Source organism: Semicossyphus pulcher, unplaced genomic scaffold (genome assembly GCF_022749685.1).
Source record: "Semicossyphus pulcher isolate SPU_LCO1_2020_fin unplaced genomic scaffold, fSemPul1.0.p SCAF_6, whole genome shotgun sequence".
Taxonomy (NCBI): Eukaryota; Metazoa; Chordata; class Actinopteri; order Labriformes; family Labridae; genus Semicossyphus; species Semicossyphus pulcher.
The window spans coordinates 30,612,560-30,635,222 of record NW_027211737.1 but is presented as its reverse complement, the minus strand read 5'-3'; the positions used below and the strand labels follow the sequence as shown (position 1 = coordinate 30,635,222).

The 22,663-nt window shown below is 41.7% G+C and overlaps 2 protein-coding genes across 2 annotated transcripts; one reads left to right on the top strand and one right to left on the bottom strand.

Annotated features, from left to right (window-relative positions):
* The first annotated feature begins 3,626 nt into the window (after positions 1 to 3,626).
* ddx31 (DEAD (Asp-Glu-Ala-Asp) box polypeptide 31) lies at positions 3,627 to 14,863 on the top strand. Its single transcript, XM_069683190.1, has 21 exons — positions 3,627 to 3,667; positions 4,477 to 4,592; positions 4,722 to 4,874; positions 5,005 to 5,150; positions 6,180 to 6,255; positions 6,448 to 6,491; positions 6,774 to 6,844; positions 6,959 to 7,068; positions 7,279 to 7,320; positions 7,546 to 7,610; positions 7,989 to 8,108; positions 9,096 to 9,202; positions 9,302 to 9,519; positions 10,362 to 10,514; positions 10,615 to 10,674; positions 10,763 to 10,813; positions 11,051 to 11,190; positions 11,335 to 11,419; positions 12,355 to 12,466; positions 13,017 to 13,284; positions 14,389 to 14,863. Exons 2-21 carry the CDS (start codon positions 4,485 to 4,487, stop codon positions 14,525 to 14,527), a joined length of 2,268 nt encoding a protein of 755 aa, XP_069539291.1. The 5' UTR covers positions 3,627 to 3,667; positions 4,477 to 4,484; the 3' UTR covers positions 14,528 to 14,863.
* Positions 14,864 to 18,111: 3,248 nt separating this feature from the next.
* barhl1a (BarH-like homeobox 1a) lies at positions 18,112 to 21,406 on the bottom strand. Its single transcript, XM_069682741.1, has 3 exons — positions 20,986 to 21,406; positions 19,469 to 19,670; positions 18,112 to 18,322 (listed from the first exon to the last, which is right to left on the bottom strand). Exons 1-3 carry the CDS (start codon positions 21,404 to 21,406, stop codon positions 18,112 to 18,114), a joined length of 834 nt encoding a protein of 277 aa, XP_069538842.1.
* Positions 21,407 to 22,663: the final 1,257 nt, after the last annotated feature.

The following is a 22,663-nucleotide window of genomic DNA, read 5'->3' as shown; positions in this document are numbered from 1 at the left end:
TAACTTCTCTTCTAGAGCAAGTCAAAAACTTTTAACCTATTATACATTTATACTCTAAAATATGCACAACAAAAGTTGAGCCTTGGTTTAAGAATACCTGATTGCTGCTTGAGTAAAGTACATAAGTTCATATTATAGAAAGAATATACCAAAAGAATCGAAAGTAACTGATTATACAGAGTGGGCTCTGTCATTGTTGCAACATTTTTCTGTATTTAATTATTTTGTTTACTAATTATTACTAATGCAGGTTCATTTAAAGAGCAGCTCTGGTCATGTTGTAAGACATATAAATTGCTCTGCTTGAAATAATAAATTGTGTCTGATATTTATTTTTCTGCAAAATATGTTAATATGGAAAACAAAACACGTTTAGTGGCAACTTGTTGAAGCTTAGCTGGCTTGAAATGTAGTAATTAGCAGTAGTAATGTTAACCTCAGCAGTCAGTCGTGAGTTTGCAAAACTTACGATGACGGTTACAGCTGGCTCGTGCATCGCCGAAGTGGTTGCCCTAGGTTACACATAATGATATGCATAGCGTCATCCCGTCCATTAATGGGATTGGCTCCTTAGGTTTGTGACGTCGCAAACCTGCCAATCTGAAAACGTGTTGTTCAGCCTGTCCTTGGTACACTGCAGGTTAAAAGCAGACAGGCCCAGCCATGGAGACGACTGCTGATGTTGTCCCTGATGTGTCTCTTAGCACATGAAGAACACCACATGGAGATGTTTACAAGGTTACACACTGGATTTTCACTTGAGGGGGTCTTAAAGCAGCATTTTAATATTGTAGCTGTAACTACTTGCAACTAGAACGTTGCATCTTAAAGGCCCAGCGCACCTGTTGTCCAACCACACAGGTGTGTAGTCGAGTAGAGGAAGAAAGGTGCATTAAACTCATAAAAGGAGTTGAGACATTGAACGCAACACTTCCACTGAATTCTTAGCCTCATATGAGCTTCTGGAGGGTCTGAAAACATAAAAGGACAATAACACATGCTGACCTGTCTTTTCCTCACCAAACAGGACTTCTGGGTAATGAAGTCCTCAGCTGTCATATGTCCAGTATGTCAGATCTAATGAAGAATGCAGCAAAATTCTGATACCGAACCTCTGACCCTCACACACACACACACACACACACACACACTCTGTTGTCTGTGTGTGATAAGACAACAGGAACGTCGCCTCAGGCAAACATCATCTTTAGAAACTGTTCACGTCTCAGAGTTCAGATGTTTCAGCCTTTAACACGAGAGAAAAAAACAGAGAAAATATTTGATGACAGACGTCAGTTTGGAGTCGATCGTGTTAAAATTAAAACAGTTTTATTATTTTTAAGAGTCCGACATTTTCAGACAAGGAGGACACAGTGTTCACGCCCGTCCTGTTTCAACATCAAAGTTCTACTCAATATGATCAATGTTTAATCTGATGGCAGACAAGCCTGCAGTTTGTCTCTATACGTCCTGCATTCACAGCCTTACTGAACTACAAGTATGACAGACAGACAGACAGACAGATAGAGAGACAGACAGAGAGACAGACAGACAGTATCAGAAACAGACACACAACCAGACTGTCAGAGACAGACAGACAGACCTCTAAGCAGACATTCAGTCAGCCATTAAGGCAGACAGACAGACAGTCAGTGAGACAGTCAGGCAGACAGGCTCAGTTTTGTATCAATATTATTAATAATGAGCTGTGTATGTGCGTGTGTGTGCGCGTGTGTTTGTGTGTGTGTGTGTGTGTGTGTGAGTGACAGCCGCTGAAGTCTGGGCTCCTCTGATCTAAAAGCAGTTATCACAGTTTAGGACGTTTACTTCAAACCTTCATGTTAAAATATCTCCGTTAACTTCACAGCTCTCCGTCCTGCGGCGCCGTCGAGCCGCCCATCACTGAAATCTCTTTTTCACAACTCGCTCAATCACACAGACGCTCTGTCGACGTTTCAAAGTGCTGATTTTGGTAAATGACTATAATTAATCCTCCTGAGCGCCGGTTTGAGTCCCAGCGGTGCCGGGCCCGCCGTTTGATTGACAGCTCTATTTTTAAGTCTTCCTGTCGACAACAGGAAGCGGAGCAGGAAGGAAATGAGACGTGACGGCTGCTGATGTGATGATGGACAGTTTGTCCTCGTCTCCTGCAGAGACTGAAAACACTGTCCGTCCTGCCGGGAAGCCTCCGAGCAAGGCACCAAACCTTCAAACTAATCCTGGGGTTTGTTTAAATGTAAAATAAAGGTCTTTGCAGGTACACCAGGTTCCAAGAAACAAAGACCTGATCCAGGATGGGTCCAAATTCACTCACCTACTTGATCTGGTCCTGTTTTTTTCAGGCCTCAGGTGTCAGGAGGTGATCTTCAGGTCTGTTTTAGGATCTTTCTAACCATCCTCAGGTTTGTTCACACCTTTCTGAAGTGGGTTTTATTATTTTCAAGTCCATTTCCAGGCCGTCTTGTTTGGATATAAGCAGGTCTGATGTCTGGGTCTGTTGGTCTGACTGTGCCCGGGTCCTTTGTAGATTGAGTCTAGTAATCTTTGGGTCTATTTTATACCAGGTCCAAGAAACCTCTGCCTTCCTCTTGGATCAGGCCTCCCTGTCGTCTGGCCTTGGGTCCATTGTGGATCAGATCTTTCCTATTTTTAAACCCAGTTAAAGACTAGAGGTCTTCACGTGTCTTTTTGGTTCCTCTTGATTGAGAATCAACCTCAGACGAGAGTCGAACTTGATCCAGTTTGGTCAAAGAAATCTGACTATCATCAGATCCCTTAAGGATCTATGGATCAGGTCTGTCTTCAGGTCCATGTTGGATCTGGTCCTAATCATACTGGGACCGGTTCTGATCATTCTCACATCACCCCTTTTGGATTGGGTCTAATGATCCACAGGTCTACTCAGACTAGGTTTGACTGTACTCTGGACTTTTTGGACTGGATGACCAAAAAAGTAAAAGATTAAATTATATAGAGCTCTTCTCAGGTCCAAGGCTTAATCAGGGACCCACGTCAGACCTGGTCCACTCTGAAAGGGTCCTGTTCTGTTGCTGCAGGTATCGGATCTTGGTGTTAAAATATCTAATACCAGAGTCTAATTATCCTCTGATCTACTTTCAGACAGGTCCAGGCTTCACAGGTACTCTCAGGGCCGGGTGAAATCCTTGCACAACTTTATTTAAATATAGGAGTCACGCCAGAATAACTGATGTAGTTTGTACACTGCTGGATTCAATCTGTTACTTAAAAGAATAATTCTATGATAGAATTTAACTAAAGCACAAAAGTCCAATCTGTATTTTTTTAGTATCTAAAGTAAAATTAAAACTTCATCTGTCTCATTTTTAAATTGTTATACACATAATCTTATAGCAGCATTTTAATGGGGAGCTGCTGAAGGAAATATTGGGTTGTTTATGGTACAAAAATGCATCATGTAAGTAAACTTGAATCTTAATCTGTAAATAAAGGTAGTTATAAATTAGAATATTTACTCAGTGAAAGAACAAGTACCACAGAATCATACTTCAGTAGCCTACAGTACTTCAATAACAGTGAAGTGAAGCTATTGCGCATGTCCAACATAATCAGCTGTGAAGGAGGCGGGGCTTCAGTGACGTACCAGGAAAAGTTCCCCACGCGTGTTAGTTGATCTCTGAGTATCACGGTGAGTTTGTGCAGTTTTTATTTTCTAATGTTCAGTCTTTTAATATGTTTAGGAGTATCTTTAGGAGTTGCTGTTAGCATGAGGCTAGCACTAGCTGCTGCGCTACAATAGAGCCTGAGCTACACTCACAACATACACACGTGTTTCTGTGTGTGTGTGTGGAGTTGATCCTTGTATTTTATGTTCTTTCTCATCATCAATCTTCTCACGGCACATTGTATTCGCTGTGGTGCTTTGTTATTGTGTTTAAATGAGAGGAAACGCTGCTAAACAGGCTAGCTGTAGCAGATGATGATCCTACGGCATGTCACGCCGAACTCTAGTGAGAAATGTGCCACTTTAAGGTTTCCTTACCTCTCAGGAAGTGAAACATCGGTGGCAACATATGCGATCAACTCCCAACACATGGACAATGTTCCCTCTTTAATTCGGCATGACTTTCATTCATTTGTAGCTTTTACATTTGCCTCTTCTCTTGTTATCGATCAGACAGCTCCACTACATTATTAAAGTGATAACCCGTAAAATGCATCTAAATGCGTTTAATACAGGTAGTGCTTCTGAAAACTGGCCCATACTGTAAAGGTGTCGTACTGCTGTTTGGTGGATCATACACATGTTAAATATACCAGTCATCATTTGTTTTGTATTACACTGACAATTGACTTTGCAGTTTTTTTAATGAAGTTTTGCTTGGATCAAATATCTTTTCAATAGTTACCCTCAGGTTTAAGTGGTTTCTTTCACAGTGTTTATGGGAGGCTGTGCAGTTTGTGTATAAACTTAACTCTTACCTGTCTGTCTGTCAGGTTTGTTGATGATGTCATCAGCAGAGGAGCAGCTGTGTCTGAACATCAGCAGCAGTTTCTCCCCTTCGTCCTCGCACAGGAGAAAACCTCTGAGTGCTCAGCAGAGATGGGCCAGAGTGAGTAGCACGTTAGCAGAGAGATGTCATTTTAATATTATTATAGTAGTATTAATAGTTATTTAGTTTAGTAAGTTAGTTATTTTCGGCTGATCACAGTTCAGTTTGTGTCTCTGTTTGAACCTCCAGAAGAAGGAGAGAGCCGAGAAGAGGAAGTTTAGCTCTTCAGAGGAGGAGCAAACGAGGAAGAAAAGCTCCTTCAAACAGAGGAAACTGCAGCTCAGTGAAACAGCAGAGGAGGAGGAGGAGGAGGAGGAGGAGGTGCAGGCTGCAGACACTCAGGTAAATTCTGCTCACACCTGTAGCACCGAGCTCGTGTTATCCAGATGTTTATTCTTCACTTAAAGAAGAAACAACCTTGATGTATTATTGTTTTTATAATAACTAAGAATAATTACCTCTTATATTCCAGTCTCCGCCCGCTGAGCAGACAGACCAGAGGACACCACAGAAGAAGAAGAAGGAGAAGAAGAAGGATGGAGTGAAGGAAACAGGAAGAAGCAGCATCAAGACTTCCTCTCTGTTCAAACACAACCCAGAGATCCCAGAGATCCACAGGTACGCAGCTCCAGCTCTGATTGGCTGAGCAGACCATCATCTGAATCTGATTGGCTCATAAACAGCTGACATCATAGTTTCTGTTCTTTAAGATTCTGTTTGTTATTAATCAATCAGATATTAAATCAGGCACTAATTACTTTCCCTTTTCTTCTTCCCTCTTTCCTCGTCTTCTGTCATTTCTACTCACTATTTCCATCCCTCTTCTTCTTCTATTCTTCATTCTTCTCCCCCTTTTTCTTCCCTCCCTCCCTTAATTCCTCATTATTTATTCCCCCCTTTCATCTTTTCTTCCCTCTGTCCTTCCCTTCTTTTATCTCTTCCTCCCTATTTCCTTCTCTTCCTATCTTCTATCGTTTGTCATTTTTCTTCCTACTTCCTCTTTTCTTCCCTTATTCCATCTCTTCCTTTCTCCTTCCTTCCCACCCATCTCCTCATCCTTTGTTTTTTCTTTTCTTCCCTCTTTCCTTCTCTTCTGCCATTTCTTCCTTACCTTTTCCTGCCCTTCCCTTCTTCTGTTCTTCTTTTTCTACTCCTTTTTCCTTCCCTCCCTTCCTTCAATCATTTATTCTTCATCCTTCTCTTTCCATCCCTTCATTTATCTTTTCTTTTCTTCCTATCTTCGATCCGTCATAATTTTTCTTCTCGCTCCCTCTTTTCTTCCCTTCTGCCCTTTCATTCTCACTCTTTCCTTCCCTATACTTCTTCTATTCTTTATGCTTCTTCTTCCCCTTCCCTTCCCTCCCTCCCTTAATTCCTTTATTCTTCATCCTTCCCACTTCCTTCCCTTCTTCTAACCCTTCCTCCCTATTTCCTTCCCTTCCTGTCTTCTGTCTTTCATAATTTTTCTTCTTCCTTCTTTCCTTCCCCCTTCCTTTATTCTTCTTTGTCTTTCTTCCCTTTCTATCTTCTATCCATCATGATTTGTCCTCTTCCTCCCTCTTTCTTTCCCTTCATTACTTCCTTCATGTTTCTTTACCTTCCTTTCATCCTTCCTCCTTACTCCTCCTTCCCTCCTCCCTCCTTCAGACCTGCTGTCTCTGAGGTAAAGGAGAAGATTTTCACCAGCGACTCATTTTCAGACCTGGACCTGCACCCACACCTGGTAACACACACACACACACACACACTCTCTCTCACACACACACACACGTTTAACTATTGCTCTAGTTGTTTTTTGACTGTATCAATGGATCTATAAGTGTTTTCTATCTGAAAAATAAATGTGTAATAAATCATCCATGCTTGCTGTTTGCTGAGTGTTCTGTCTTCTGATTGGCTGGTTTCTGTCCACCAGGTGGCGACACTCAACAAAGTGCTGAATGTTTCCACGGTGACCAGGTGAGTTTAAACACACACTGACTTACACTCCTCACCTTTGAGACGTTTGTTCACCTTAACTCAGGTCATACCCTGAACTGTGACACTACTCGCATTGAGGCGCACTTGTCCCCACAATGTGACCCACAATAAGTTCATAAACATGCTGAGGTTGGGATTCACACCAGCCTTCTTTTTTGCTTACAGTGTTGTGTGTGTGTTTGTGTGTGTGTGTGTGTGTGTGTGTGTGTGTGTGTGTGTGTGTGTGTGTGTGTATGTGTATGTGTATGTGTGTGTTTTCAGTGTTCAGAAGCAGACTATTCCAGTTCTTCTGTCAGGACGAGACGCTGTCGTTCGCTCTCAGACGGGTTCAGGTGAGAAACACATGACATGGTTCTGGTCCTGTGCTCTGAGCCTGTAGACCAACACACTAAGTAGGAATACAATGAAAGAGGAGCAGTCTCTGATGTTGGACTCTGTCTCTGCAGGTAAGACTCTGTCCTACGCCGTCCCGGTGGTCCAGAGTCTTCAGGCGGTCCGGCCGAAGATCAGCAGGTCTGACGGTCCTCTGGCTGTCGTCATCGTCCCCACCAGAGAGGTTCGGTCTGATCTCATCCTGTCTCCATGTCACAGAGCGTCACTTTGTCTCAATATTTACATAAAGATTAATTAATTTATTCCATAACATCAGATTCCCTTTCCTGTTACACTGAAAACAGCAAATCTGAGACACTGTAGGAAGTGACAGCAGATTTTTTTAACCAGCTCTGCTACTGTCTGTCTCTCTGTCCTCCTGTCCGCCCATCAGCTCGCCCAGCAGACGTTTCAGACCTTCCAGAAGCTTCTGAAGGTAACACAGACATATAATCACAGCTCAACAAGTCAAATCTATCTGAGGATATCGGCTGTTACTGACTCAGGATTATCATAAATAATGTTGTATTGTTTCTTCATATTTTACATGTTCTGTTATGGAGTACAAAACAACTTGACTTTTACTGTGAAAGTCAGGAAGTGCTGTGCGACTAGCAACTGACTCGGATGGTCCTTTCTCTCTCTCTTTCTCTCTCTGTAGCCGTTTACCTGGATCGTCCCAGGTGTCCTGATGGGAGGAGAGAAGAGGAAAGCAGAGAAGGCCAGGTGACGATTCCCCATAGACTCCCTTCCTCACCACCTTCAATTCCTCTTGTCTTCTCCTTCCTCGTCCTCTTTTTCCACCTCTTCTCCGTCTGCACGTTAAATGGTTATAGAGATGTTTGATCAGGTTATAATGAGGACTAGTTAAGGAAGTTCTGAGGGAATTCTGGATTTTCTGACAATTTATCCTCACACCACAGTCATCCTCCACACACAATAGTGCAGTTTTGCAATATGAGGCGCAATGAAGAGTCATTAAAATGTAAGAGATTGATTCTTGAGAGCAGGAAGAAGAACAGGGCATTTTAAGATAAGTAGATGTTGAGATTTGTTGCTGTGTATTAAACTGTTGCACTGACTCCCCGACTCTTGTCTCTCTAGGTTACGTAAAGGCATCAACATCCTGGTTTCAACACCTGGGCGTCTGGTGGATCATATCAAAAACACCCTGAGCATCGCCTTCAGCGCTGTTCGCTGGCTGATCCTGGACGAGTCTGACCGGTAACTCAAAGCTGTTTGACTGAAAAATGTGGTCACACTTCTTACATGTCTTCTTTGTTTCAGTGTGTACTCACAGTCTGATAACACACAGGATAAAGTATGACTCTGAACTGTGAAACAGGCTGTAATGGCTGCTTTGTGACACTTAAGAGTCTTTTTATAGTGTTGTTTTTGTCACTGACGGGCTCAGATCGATATTGTAATTGTCCCCACGTTAAGGAAGGGATTCGTACAAAGAAGGACCATTTTGTTCAAGAGTAAAATGTTTTTTTTTCACACAGCTCTTTTCAGAGCCACCAGACCCCATTAAAAATCATTATTTTACCTTGCATAGTTGCTTGCCTACTGCTGCTTAGTTTGGTTAGTTTGTTTGAGTTGTTGGCTGCTGGCTGAAGAGATCTACTAAGACAATACCAAAACTTTGTCGTCTTTGAGACCTCAAAATATGTAAAAAATAAATAGTGCCCAGGTTGAAAAATAACAAGCCCAGTCACATCCTCAGTGATACTCTTAAGTCTTGTCTGTATCAGTTTGGAAAGAGATTGTTGTCATAATTTGAGCTTGAGAAAGTTAATGTTAGAATTGAACCAGAGAGGACCAAGAAAAGAGCCTTGAGGAACTCCGCGTCAGTTTCTGTCTTTTACATATGAGGAGAGTAGTTTCAGAAATTCAAGCAAGGTGGCACTGTCATCCTGGTTCCATAAAAGGAGGAATTAATTCACCTTCCAACTATTCAAAATGTCATTTGGTGGTTTAAGAGTTGGAAATGTAAAAATGTTGAAAGGCGACATTTTGTTTGAGCAGCAGTGGGGTTGGCGCTAGTTTAGTTAACTTATAACTCTTACAAATGCTGAGCGATAAGTATACATTTCTACACCGTCTTTGCACATTATGAGATTTCATTGATCGTTCTGCTTATTGATAAGGTGTGCTCCTGTAGACCTGTATTATGGCTATTGTTTAATCTGTATGTGTGTGTGTGTTCAGGACGTTGGACCTGGGTTTTGAGAAGGATCTCACCGTCATATTAAACAGTCTGAACTCTACAGGACCGAGCAGGCAGAACGTCCTACTCTCCGCTACACTGACCCACGGTGAGTAAATAAAGTGTTTTTTATTAATCATAACTATAGTTGGTGTTTAGTTATAGTCGAAGAACACAGTACACCGTAAACCGTCCTGCTGTGTTTCAGGTGTGACTCGGTTAGCCGATGTTTGTCTGAATGATCCAGTCAACATTCACGTGTCTGGCCCCGCCTCCTCCGGCCTCACCAGCTCTGCCTCTGACCTCAGCACAGCCAGCCAATCGGAGAGCTTTGCTATACCAGAGGCTCTGCAGCAGTTTGTGGTGGTGGTTCCCAGTAAGATCAGACTGGTTTGTCTGGCTGCCTTCATACTGGACAAGTGCAAGGTAAACAATAACCCAAAAAGCTGAAGCTTTTAAAACTCTCAGCAAATACTCACCAGATTTCCAGTTAATCTCCTTTGTGTGATGAACCCTTTATATGTGAATGACTCCATTAACTTTCCTCTAGCACTAATGCCAGGACAAACTTTTGTGTTGCTGCCGAAAACAAATTAATTTAATATCGCAGGACAATCATCAACAAGAAATGATTTAAATATCTACAAATATCTACAAAAAAAGTAAATTTGGAGGTTTTTATAGGGTTGATTTCGGCATTGTCTCCAAGTTGGAACTTGATTGGACCACCTATGTTGTGTCTGTTTTTTAAGGCTTTTCATCATGTGCTGCTCGAGGATGGTTACACTGCTTTTTGTAGCAGAAATACTAAAAGGGCCTGTGATGAATACTAGAGTTTAGTCAGGGTTTTGTCAGAGAAAGTTATCTAACGTCAAGTCCTTGATTGCTGTTAGTAAGACTTGCAAGGTGGAAAGTTTCCTGAGGTCATTTGAATTGAAAGAAAAGTAAAGCTGTGTATCGTCTTCATAACACTGATAAGAAATTGAGAAGAGATTGACTAATCAATGAACTAAGGGAACTATGTACAGAGAGAAAAGAAAAGACCAAGGATTGAACCCTGGGGTACACCTCTAATCAGTCTATTCAATAAAGAGACATAGGCTGTGATTCCCCATAAATCCCTGGATCTAGTTAGAACTAGCAGCTTCTTTTCAAGGAACTAAAAGCCATTTGTCGTTTTTTAGTAGCAGCGGCCTGATTGGTTGACAGCAGATCACCAATAAACCATAGCCAACATGAACTGACAGACTGTCGTTTTTGTCCTTCAGTTTTCCCAGAACAACAAACTCATCGTCTTCGCCTCGAGCTGCGAAGCTGTTGAGTTCCTCTACTCTCTCTTCACCTCCGTCCTCTCGGGGCCCTCGACCAATAACAAGCCTCGGATCAGCTTCATGCGTCTTCATGGTAACATGAAGCAGGAGGTAAGACCGCCTGCCACTGTCTGATTTTAAAAAAAGTTTCTCTGCTCTTCAGCGCTCAGTGTTTTGAGTGTTTCTGTGGATGTGTTTGTTTCTCCTCCAGGAGCGCTCTGAGGTCTTCCAGCAGTTTTCAGGGTCTAAATCTGGAGTCCTGTTCTGCACAGTCAGTATTTCTGCTTTGCTCGTATTGTTTATATTATATTCTGTGTTTCATGTTCATGTAAATAAAAATAGATATGTGTGTGTTTCAGGATGTGGCAGCCAGAGGTCTGGACCTCCCTCAGGTTACCTGGATCATTCAGGTAATTGTTAACAACATTAGCTCCCAACTGTTATGACTCATGAGCCCTAAATACAAAGTCATATCTTCATCAGTTTGCCTCAGAGTTCCTAAATTGTTTAATTAGATTTTTTTACAGGCCTAAAAAGTTTAAAGGATCCAACATTTGCTGACAGTAGAAGGCCAAAGGTCACAAAAAATAGGTTTGAAAGTGGGATGAACATTGTACAACACTAATAACGTAAGTGTGTGTCTGCAGTACACCCCTCCGACGGCAGCAGCAGAGTACGTCCACCGTGTCGGTCGGACGGCTCGTATCGGAGGAAAAGGAAGCAGCCTCTTGTTCCTCACTCCTGCTGAGACCGCCTTCATCACTGAGCTGGCCAATCACAACATCAGGTCGGTTGACCGACAGCCATCACAAGCAATTAACACCATTTCAGTTACTAACAGAAGTAGTACTAAAGCAAGGTGGCACCACACTGATGGTGCGACAGGACTTCCTGGTTTTTGACTGTGTGGGCGGGTCTTGTTGTGTTCCAGCCTATCAGAGATGAAGCTGTTGGAAATCCTGGCAAGTCTGATGATGGACGACACCTACAAGGGACGAGGCAAATATCACAGCAAGGTAAGAAACCTTTGTCTTCACACCTGGACCCCTCAGACCGACTTCCAGAGATCTCAGGGGGTTTGACGTGTTGGCAGCAGTTTTTGAGGATTACGTGGGATTAAATATGTCTTCTTCAGGTTCCTGTTGTCTGCGAGAGGGTATCAGGGGTTTTCATGGCGTATCAGTGGTCTTCAAGGCAGTTTCAGGACTCTTTAAAAGCATTTATTGGATGTTTTTTTGTACTGCTGTTTTGGGCGTGTGCCTTGTTTTTAGATGTCAGCAGTCTTTTGAAGGGGAGTTGGGGTTCTGGGGGTCTTTGGGTGGGTCGTGATTCTCCCCCGTCGTGCTGATAGTCTGAACCAACAGGCAGCTGAGGCTCAGACTGTGAAACCACCTGCTGTTTCTCTGATGGTGATGAGAATTATTTTTTATCACTTGTTTCTTCTTCTTTTTAAAAAACCCAAACGTGCCGGTGTCAGACTGAAGAGCTCCAACAAAGACGGAGTAGAAAGACTGTCGGTGACGGTAGAAGCAGCGGGGGGACGTGTTTGTGAAGGATCAGTTCAGACGCTTTCATTGAAGCGTTTTCTAAAGAAACCTGATGTGAGTCCTGCAGCAGGTTCAAACAGGAAACAGCTGCAGGTTCACTTTTCAGTTTGTGTTTGAGATGATCTGATGCTTGTGTCCCGTCACCAGAGAATTAAGCTGCTGACTCTGTGACATCATCACACTGATTTAAATTAACCTTTATTTAAACACATTCGTCTGTTCAGCACGCTGGTCTTTCTTTTATACAGATTTATGTTTCTTACACTTAAATCCTGCAGAGGAGGTCGAGGTGTTTTTGTCACACCTGAGCGTCAGTCTGTACATTTTATTTGCATTACTAAGAAAATGTTTTTAATTATTTAACATTACACATTTATTAAAGGTCTCACATGTTTGTCTGTCAGAGTTCGTCTAAAGCTCTGGAGCAGGAGACCAGAGAGAGAGCGACGGTGCTGCAGACGGAGTTTGAGAACTTTGTTCACTCAGACTCTGAGTCGGTGCAGAGCGCCAAGAAAGGTACGTAAAGTTTGTCTTGTTGTTTCCCACTGGTCAAAAAACCTGCTAACAGCCGGCTTTTTTGCTTAATGGGAAAGGTTACGATCGGCATTCAGACCCGGTCAAATCGCCTCGGCTCCAATCGGCATTGATGGGATCACAAAACCCGCTAATCTGCGCCCCCTTTACTTTAAGTCGGTTATTTCTGCGACTCCTCGTCATCTCATCATCATCGTTCCAAATTTGTTGACGCCGAGTTTGATAAACAGGCTGAATGAGTAATAGATACAATAAAGACCTAACCACTCTAACCTCTTCACTGTTTGCTAACCCTGTTTCGGGCGCGTTTGTGACGTCAAACGGTGACGCGGCAGAAAAGAGGCCGACAGGAGGATACTTCACTGGCAATGGGAAAAGAGACAATTATAAGTGGGTCTTCCCGGGTCTGAAAAATCTGCGTCAACGTGCTCAATTTCGGTGGGAAAGGGGGATTAATTATGAGTAGTCATATATTATCTTCATGGTTTCTTTATTGACATGTGTCCCTGTGATGTCACTGTGATGTCATCAGCACTGCAGTCCTTCCTGCGGGCCTACACCACCTACCCCACCAACCTCAAACACATCTTCCACATCCGCTCCCTCCACCTGGGACACACCGCCAAGAGCTTCGGCCTCAGAGACGCCCCGCAGGGCCTGAGCACCAACACGGGCCCCGCCAAGGGCCCCGCGGCCAAGAACAAGAACAAGAACAAGAACCAGGCCCGGAGTCCGGCCAAGAACCAGAACAAGGCGACCAGCAGCCAGACAGCAGGACAGAGCAGAGCCGGAGAGAAGAGGTGAGACTGATAAGAAAAGAAGGAAGGAAGTTGTTTTAATCATAACGGCTAAAGTCTTGAAAAAGTGAGACTTGTGTCATCACTTATTTGTTCATGTATGACAGTAAAACATTAATTTTTAGGTGTAGAAATTGGTGACAAGATTAAAGAGACATAAAGCAAGTTAAGAAGAAATGACATGTAAATAAGAAACTACCAGTGTGGTCACTGGTGGAACATCTGTACTGCAGATCATTAAGGGTTAAATGAAGCCTCACAGCAGCCTCACAGCAGCGTCTCCTCCTCAACACACTGTTAATAAACAAACATTTACAATGAATAATAATAAACAATGTTGTTCCTCCAGAAACATCTAGAAAGTGTGTTAAAGAACCCTCATACATATATATCTATAGACATACACACACATGTAGGTGGATACACACTCTGCTGTGTGTATGTCTGGCACGTGTGTGTGTGTGCTCATTAACACACACCTCCTGCTGAGGCGTCTGACACTAACACACACACATTAACACACACTCCTATACATAATTAAAGCTGCTGCTCCCCTCAGTCACAGATCATGTTTAGTGTGTGTGTGTGTATGTTTGTGTGTTTGTTGTTGTTGTTGTTAACAGCTGCTCCTCACAGCAGGCTTGTCTGGACACGGTTTGACCACACACACACACACACACACACACACACACACACACACACAGTACACACTCCTAGCATAGTGTGTACACGGTCAGTAGAGACATAATTACAGGTGTGTGTTTGTGTTCCTCCTCAGTATCCCACAATCCTTTGGGTGATGGTGCATTCAGGTGATATCATCAGGGTTTGAATTTAACCCTGGCTTTTGGGGGTTATTTTTTCGATGGTGGTCGGAGTGTAAACATGAAGCAGCTGTTTATCTGCACACATATATCAGCTCTCCATTTCAGTTCATACAGAGAATATTGATCCGGTATAAAGACGCTAAAAAACAAAAATGAAACTAACTCACTGATGGAGCAGAAGAGAGAGTTAGCTGTTGTCTCTCTCTCTCTCTGCAGCTCGATATAAAACCATAAAACCTTTTGATCGTAAAGCGACTTTGTGATCTGCTCTCCTCCTCAGGTTTTCTCCCGGTCAGAGGGAGCTCAGTCTGTTCCGCTCAGAGTTCTCCAGCGGCCTCGAGGGAGGAGACGCCAAGAAGAAGAAGAAGAAAAAGAAGAAGAAGTTGGATCAGTCAGGAGAGGAGGAGGAGGAGGAGTGATGAGGAGGTCCTGCAGCTGGAGAGCAACATGATGAGCTGCACTGAGCTGACTGAAGACGCCTCACTGGTAGAAAGACGCGACGGACATTAAGTAAGACGTGTTCAGACTTCTTTACAGGAAAAGTCTGATCAGAAAGTGTGGCATATTTTTGGTGTCGTCTGACGGAGCTGAAGACGCATCTGTGAGATGTAAAAATATCTATTCAGTCAGCTCATAGTATTTCAGGGTCAGAGGTCAGTACCATAGACTGTATAAAAAGATGGCCGACATGACAGCTCCCTAAAAGTGAAGCCAAACCCTCTCTATCGCCCCCTGCTGACTGGCTGCAGTATAGCTCATAAAGCCCGCCTCCTCCATGTTAACAGATGGGACATGAGTCAAACTATAAAATCAAAATACAAGTCAAATACATTTTTCTCAAACATGGTTTCTGTCATTATAGTTAGTTCTTATCATGCTGATTTATGTCACATTGTTCATTTTTATCACAAGTTTACTTTTAATTAGTTATTTGATGCTATAAAAAGGGGGTGTGGCCTCGTGATTGACAGCTCCGTTGACAAACGGGGCTCCTGCAGCGTTCTGTTCCCGAGTAGCAGAGTAGAGGAGGAACGGCGAGAGGAGACGTAACTAACACTAACACTACAGTCATTGAACTTTCCATAAGCGTGAATATCTGCTTCAGACCGACACAAGAAGCTGTTCTGCTGCAGACTGAGCCCACCTGAGGGCTCCAACACAGCAAGGACACAAGGTAAAGGTGTGTGTTGGGTAGAGAAAGGGATGGGACGTCAATACTGCAGCTCCACCAGCCGATCTCTACTGCCCACACTCTGGATACATATGAGCAAGATGGCAGCGCCCGCTCCGGGGGGATTTAGCTTTACTTTTGTACAACGAGAGGAGGTGGAGACACGTCGTCCATCTTTATATACTGTCTATGGTCTGAAACATTTTCTTCCGTATCTTTAATGAAAATCTTCATTTTTTTCGATGCTGGTAAAAAATGAACCAAAACCTCCTCTTTGACTAATCAACAGTTACATTTTTAAAGGCTTAATTTTACATTTTGAAGAATTCAGCAAACAAGAGAGGAAACTTGTCAGTACTCAGAGGTCATGTTGCTTCCTTTGGCAGCTCACATCCAACACCTGTAAAGATTCCATTTGAAACTTTTTCCAACCAAGTGGATGAAATCTTCTTTATGTTTTATTGTTTAATTTTGTGCAAACTCACTTTGATGTTTTCAGGATGTTTGTGTGATATTTAAAACAGAATAATGTATTTTTACAGCTTTGAGGAAGTTGATAAAGCAGTAAAAATAAAAGACTGCGGTGCAGCTTCTTCCATCAGACTCAGTTTATTTTTCTCTCTAATGGGACTCAAACTGAATCCAGGTTCTGATCTGGACCTTCAGTGCTGCTGGGCCTGATGTGACAGTCGGATCAGATATTAAAGCAACGTTTACGTCTCCTAAATGTGTTTGCTGCTCTGAACTGAAGTCTTTTAACAACAAAATTCACCCAAAGACTTGATTTCTTTTAAAAGTTTAGTTTTGGGGGCGCTGGTTTAGCTTGGTTGGTCGAGCAGGCGCCCCCGTACAGACGCAAAGTCCTCGCCACATCGGCCGCAGACTCGACTCGCAGCCCTCTCGTGCATGTCTACCCCACTCTCTCCTCAAATGACAAAAGTTCCATTTTACAGCAGCATAAGTCGCGTGTTCATCTGTAAAACTGCACAGTTTCAGGTTGACTTCAGCCTCTCTGCCCCGGATGGTCCCTGACACTGAGTATTTGTGTGTTTTTAAATGTTCTTGAGAAAGACGTCCGCACATGAACCCAAACCCTTTTTTTCCCCACTGCACCATCCTCTCACTTTATGGGACACTGCAGCCCAAAAAACATCAAAATATAGCAGCAAAAGCAAATAAATAAATGAATATAAAAGTAAAGTGGAAGTTTAAAAGTTTCAGAATAAAAGCCTGTTAGTTTCAGCAGCACTTACTCAGAGTGTTCTGGTCAGTCTGATGTGTAATCGCTGCCTTTTAACTGCATTAATATTTCAGCCGCTGTTGAATATTTCAGCTGATCGCTCTTATCCTGAATTACATGTTCAAACATCTGATTGGACAAAAAAATGGCTCCCAGCAACTCTGATAATCAATGAATTGTTTATCAGAAGTCATTCATGATTTATTAATCAGACCTTAAATGTTCTGCGGCTGCTGCTTCTCTCGTGTGAGGGATGATCAGTGTAAACTGTTTGTCACAGAGATCAGCTGATTTATAACACAAAGTGTTCATGGTTAGACTTTTAAAATGGAGTGACTGACACAAGATGAGTCCAAACAAGTCATAGACGAGACATTGAAGATTGTGATTCAGAAACAACCGAGACTTTAACGAGTCTGAGATGAGACTGATCCCCAGCAGGTCAACACGAGTCGTAAACACGTGTAGGGGCTGGACTCAGGTTTCAAAGACTCTGTTGCTTCATAAACTTGTTTTAAAACATTAAAATAAACCCAAAATAAGAGCAAAAACTATAAAGAATCATTCTCATATTTATTGATAAGTTAAAAAACTCAAATATAACAACTACAGACATTCAAAACCAACAGCCGTCTCTTTATCTCATCCATAGACTGTTTATAAGACGTGGACGTGGCGACCGCGATGTCACCCTTTGGTTTGTGGATTTTGAAGTTTGGCAATTTGGCCGACACCATCTTGTTTTTTGGAGGCAGAAGTGACCATATTTGGACGAATGGGTGGAGCTGGAGAGGAGCGAGGGGTTAGCAAGAGCTATTAGCTAACACTAGTGCTAGCCTGGTTGGCAAAGTGCGCCTCTTATTTACATTAAATGTGATATAACTTGACATTGCTAACTTTGGCTAGCTAAAAACAGTCTTCCTTAGTGACATGAATGAACAGCCGACTCCTCAGGTTCTGTTTTAGTTTAACCAAAGCCTGACCAAGGTCTGTCAATCATGGGTAACCACGCCCTAAATACGACCATAAAATGAGACTTGTAACTCTATATAGAATATCAGGCTCCTTTTGTCATAGATGTCCCCTCTCGCCCCCTGCTGGCTGTTGATAGATTGCAGGTTTAAGGCACGCCTGCACTTCCCTTTTCAGACCCGGATGCTACGTCCTCTTCTTATAAACAGTCTATATTTTGACTTCCTGACTGCGCCTGTTTCACTGACCTTTGTTCCCACATGGCAGATAAAGTAAAGAGTTATTACAAAAAGAATGATGGAGTTTTTTTAAGGTTTTTCCTGTTTTGTTTGGATTTTTTGCTGCAGAAAAACGTGTGTTTCAGGTCATTTGTCCACAAATGTCTCCACTTAGACTTCTTCTTGTTCCTCTTTGTTCGACATCATTCCCTCCTTGTTGTTGGTTTGGTATCACCTCCTGAACAGAGCCCAAATATAGTTCCAGGAACTCGTACCTCGTGTTTCAAGAAGTTCCTGCAGTCAATAAAGTCTTCTTCACTTTATTCTGCTAATAATCAAAAGTCTGCCCTCGTTGTTCCTGTACGTCGTCCAGCAGGAACCAGTCCTCCCAGTGTGCAGGTGTCAGCGGGGGTGGGGTTCAGTGTGAGTCAGGACGCGGGGCAGGAGGGGTGGGGCTGGGTGGTGGTGGTGGTGGTGGGGGGCGTGGTTTCTGTACAGGTACATGTCCATTGTGGGCGGGGCAGGTGGGTACAGGAAGTGTGTTGGAAGGAACATCCTGCCGGCTTCAGCAAGAAGCTCCAAGCCGACGGCTGACTGACGCTTCCACTTCGTTCTGACGGAGGAAACACAAAGTTATTCATTTATTACAAAACACGTGATGAGCTACATTTTTCATCAAGAATGTAACAATTAAAATTAATTTAAGAACAAAATTATTCTTATAATCAAAAACTATAAATAAAAACATTGTTCAGCTGATTGATGATCATTTTGACCGTCAGCCAATCACAGATCAGGATTCTCTCTGCGGTCATGGAACAATAAAAATAAATCAATAAATAAAAAATCAGCCCCTTCCTCCCCCGCTCTCCGTCCTCTCTGAGATTCTGCACTAAAAGCTCCAGATTTGTTTCTGCATTAATTATTGATCATTAATTACAGCACACACTGCTGAATTATTGATCAAACGGTGTTCATTATTAATCGGGAAATGTCTCACATGTGTCTGTCTGCAGTGATACTGAACTCAGACAGACAGGTTCACAGACAGACGGCTATTAAAAATGGTTGTTAAAACAAGAAATGTAGAATTTTTATTTACATTTGTTCTGCAACTAAATTTAGTGTTAAAAAATATTAATTTGAAAAATTCGACAATATTTGACTTTTTTTTTTTAGTATCAAGTCCATTATCATATTTTTTTAGTTTAAAGTTTTTTGTTTTTTTATCTTTAAAAATCATTGTACAGATGAAGATCATTTCAAATGATCGGAAGCCTAAAAGAAGCAATATTCAAACTCCTGTTCTGGTTTGTTTCAATGACACAAAGATACACAAAAGAACATACAAAGAAACATACAACTTCAAAGAGACACAATCTTTACAAAGAGGTGCCATCAGCTACAAAGAGACACAAAACAGCTACAAAGTGACACATAACAACATCAAAGAAAACATACAAAAACTACGAAGACACATAAAAAACGTAAAATGTCTAAAGTGGAGATAAACAACTGCAGGCACATAACGAATACAAAGAGACAAAACATCTACAGTAAGACAAAAAAATGTGTCTCTGCTCTATGAATGAGGATTGGGGGCCTTTACATGACTGTGCTCAGGGGCCTGTAGTCTTACTATCCATCTATTGTTCTACGATGAAACCTCCTGTTCTGGTACCAGATCTTTTTATGATTCTTGTACTGTAAGTTACTTCCTGTTCTGGTACCAGATATTTTTATGATACTTGTAAGTTACCTCCTGTTCTGGTACCAGGTCTTGACCTGGGTGTCGCTCAGCTGCAGTGAGGCAGCCAGCTCCATGCGGTCCTGGACACTCAGGTATTTCTGCTTCTGGAAGCTTCTCTCCAGCCTCGACAGCTGCTGGTCGCTGAACGCCGTCCTAGCTTTACGTGGTTTCTTCAGACGACCCGCTGCAAGGTCCGAGGCCCCGCCCTGTACTGGGTGATTGACAGGTAGACGTGACGTCACATTAGACCTGAAGATATTACAGTGAACTTTATCAAAGGGAACTAAATGCAGACAAATAATGATCTAAATAATACGGTCACGTTGTTACCTGAATTAACACTGACTTTAACATGTGCTCTGTCAAACTGTCAGCTGCTTGTTTGTTTTTAATGTTTAACAGATTTGACTTTAAGAGACGATGACGACTGTCAGTATTTAAGTCATAAATAGGCTACGTGAAATCAGGAGGTCAGAGGTCACGTTGACTCCCTTCAGATTTAATTTCATCACCATGTTCAAACTCTCATCATCATCAGACTGTTAGTAATGCTTTAATTATTAATTCATCACCAGTATGACTGCGTTTATTTCAGAGGGATTAATTCAGATTAAAAGTTCTTATTTATCCTCAATAAAACATCATAAAAATGAAACAAATATTTTTTTTTAAAACACAATAAAAGCAATCATGATTTTATTTAATGGTGATGCTAAATCAGGTCTGGTAACATTAATTGTTTTTAAATTATTAGGATAAATCTTCAGTTTTTTTCTTACGTGATACAATTCAGAGAAATCTGACGTTAACTGGACTCCAATATAATCTACAGAAAATAGCGTCTCTTAACAATGACAGTCTCTGATTAATAATAAATGAGCAGCTCCGACATTAAAACCATCAAAGGCGGCAGCGGAATTAACAAAAACACGTCAATTTATTTGTATTTTCACAGTTATTTCAATGTTTTACATAAAACAAAATAAGTAAGAAGCTGTAATTTTAAATAAAAATGTTTTATTCTTTTATATTAACTTGGGGTTGAACGTGCTAAAATATGTACGATTCAGACGTTGGTAATATTCTTCTTCTTATTCTTCTTCTTATTATAAGCCTGTTATTATTACAATTACAATAAAATCATCATTATAACAACGATAAAAGAAAGGTGCCTCCGCGCCGGACCAGACTTTATTCATAGATCTTGTTATCTAAATACAAGGCCGCATTAAGCTCTATACACATAAATTATAACGAATTCATCTTAACTGTAGCCTATTTGTTGCTTTACTTTTATATATAATTTGTTTTATCATATTAACAAACAGTTTTTAGTTAAGTCTGCACAGATTCAAAAACTGTTTTTTCTGTTTACAAAAAAAACAAGTCTCTGTTTTAATCTGAAAAGTGATTTTGAATTATCTTCCGGAAAGGAGATTTTAATTCGTTCAGTTTAATCCAAGTTCACTTTTGGCGCCTTATTTTCTCTGTAGAAATCTAAACCTTTAATTTGTCAGCTCTCTTACCTCTGGACTCGCTGTCAGAAGACGAGCTGCTGTGACTTTTATCCTGATAGTCTTCTTCCGGTCCCGACTGGAACGGCTCGGCTTCTAGCTCAGGCTGACCGGACTCAAGATAGACCTGTCCCTGATCAGAGTAGACTTGTCCCGGGTCAGAGTACGGCTGGCAGTCCGCTAAAATATCCCGGATTAGAAAAGAGGAGCTGACGCTTCGCGGCTGGAGCTGCTGCAGGTGACCGGGCAACAGAGGACACTCCAGCCGGGGAACAGGCTCTCTTCGTGGTGAAGGAGGCGCAGAGCAGCCGCTGCTGCTGCCCGGGCTGAGCTCCGGAGGGTCTGCCCGGGTGAGGAGCGCACCGGGCGGCCTGAGGGAGAGCAGGGAGTCAATGTGGAACCTGGAGGCTGCTCCAAAGGCAGAAACCTCCATCTCCGTCCGGACTCAGGTGAGCTCCTTCAGTCAGATGATGAATAGAAACATCACAGTAGAAACAGTAGATGTCCAGCAGCAGAAAAAAATGAGGCAAAACTTCAAATACTATTTAGTGTGTGACGTCATTTTGATTACTTAAAACACAGGATCTTCTCGGAGTTAAAAAAGTACAAAATAAAAGCTCAAAAGGTTTAACTGCCCCAAGATGATTATTAATTGATATGAACACTAAAACCAATCGATCAGCTGGTACAGCTTCAGGGAGAGAGAGGTTTGTTGTGTTGATATGAAGACACATACATTTATTAAACAGCTCCGCCTCCAGCGTGTGTGTGTGTGTGTGTGTGTGTGTGTGTGTGTGTGTGTGTGTTTAAATTAAGAAACACCACTATGTCTCCTCCTTCTCTTCTCTTCTCTTCTTTTCTTTTTATTTCTCTGGTAAAAGTCACTTTGGGATTAAAATGGCTCTTTAAGAGGTGAGAGTGATGTGTGTCAGCTATATATAATACAACAACTACAATTTTAAACTAAAAAATCTTAATCTTTAATCTCTAAAATCTAAATATATAAACAACAAAGGCATATAAAAGTCAGCATTTTAACTTGAACGCATTATTAGTGACAAATAATAGATCCAAAAAAAGGTCAAAATTCTTAGATGTAAGTCAGAACTTCTCAAAAATTCCACTGAATGTTTTCATATGCTGCCCTTGTCCTCTTCTATAATTTAGGTATTTTGCACGGTCAATGAGTAAAATCATTTGTGTGCAATGAAGCCAATACTTGAAAGTAATGTTTTAAAATATTTTTAATTCATCACAGGGTTTTTAGTGAGTGATTTAAGCAACAAATTCTAATGAATAATCGTACTATGATTTAATTATTTAATTATTAAATCACTATTGATACTATTGATTATGAATTGAAAAAAAAAAAGTTTCATGTGATTTGACGGAACAACATCTGTAGAGAGGAGAGAACAACAATTTCCTCAGCATAAAATGTCACATTTAGTAATCCTGTATTTACAGATATAAAAAGAGTAAAGGACCCAGTGTAGAGCCCTGGGGGACTCCTGCTCCCTCTGAGATTCTCTCTCTCACCACAGTTTGTGTTTAAGACTGATTTCTAAAAGTGTTTTGGTGAAAAACATCAAATCAGATTTGGATAGAAAAACAGAGAAAACAGTCTTTTTCATTTTTATTTGTATTCAATAATTGTTCTGAGAGTGGTTCACTCTGTTTCCTCCTCAGC

Excerpts from the sequence above, each read along its gene's own strand:
- barhl1a (XM_069682741.1), bottom strand. The coding sequence starts at position 21,406 with ATGGAGGTTTCTGCCTTTGGAGCAGCCTCCAGGTTCCACATTGACTCC. Across the intron at positions 19,671-20,985 it reads TTCTGACAGCGAGTCCAGAG|TACAGGGCGGGGCCTCGGAC; the intron begins GTAAGAGAGCTG and ends TCAATCACCCAG. Across the intron at positions 18,323-19,468 it reads ACCTGGTACCAGAACAGGAG|AACGAAGTGGAAGCGTCAGT; the intron begins GTAACTTACAAG and ends TTCCTCCGTCAG.
- ddx31 (XM_069683190.1), top strand. The coding sequence starts at position 4,485 with ATGATGTCATCAGCAGAGGAGCAGCTGTGTCTGAACATCAGCAGCAGT. Across the intron at positions 10,515-10,614 it reads ATGGTAACATGAAGCAGGAG|GAGCGCTCTGAGGTCTTCCA; the intron begins GTAAGACCGCCT and ends TTTCTCCTCCAG. Across the intron at positions 11,420-12,354 it reads GAGGCAAATATCACAGCAAG|AGTTCGTCTAAAGCTCTGGA; the intron begins GTAAGAAACCTT and ends TTTGTCTGTCAG.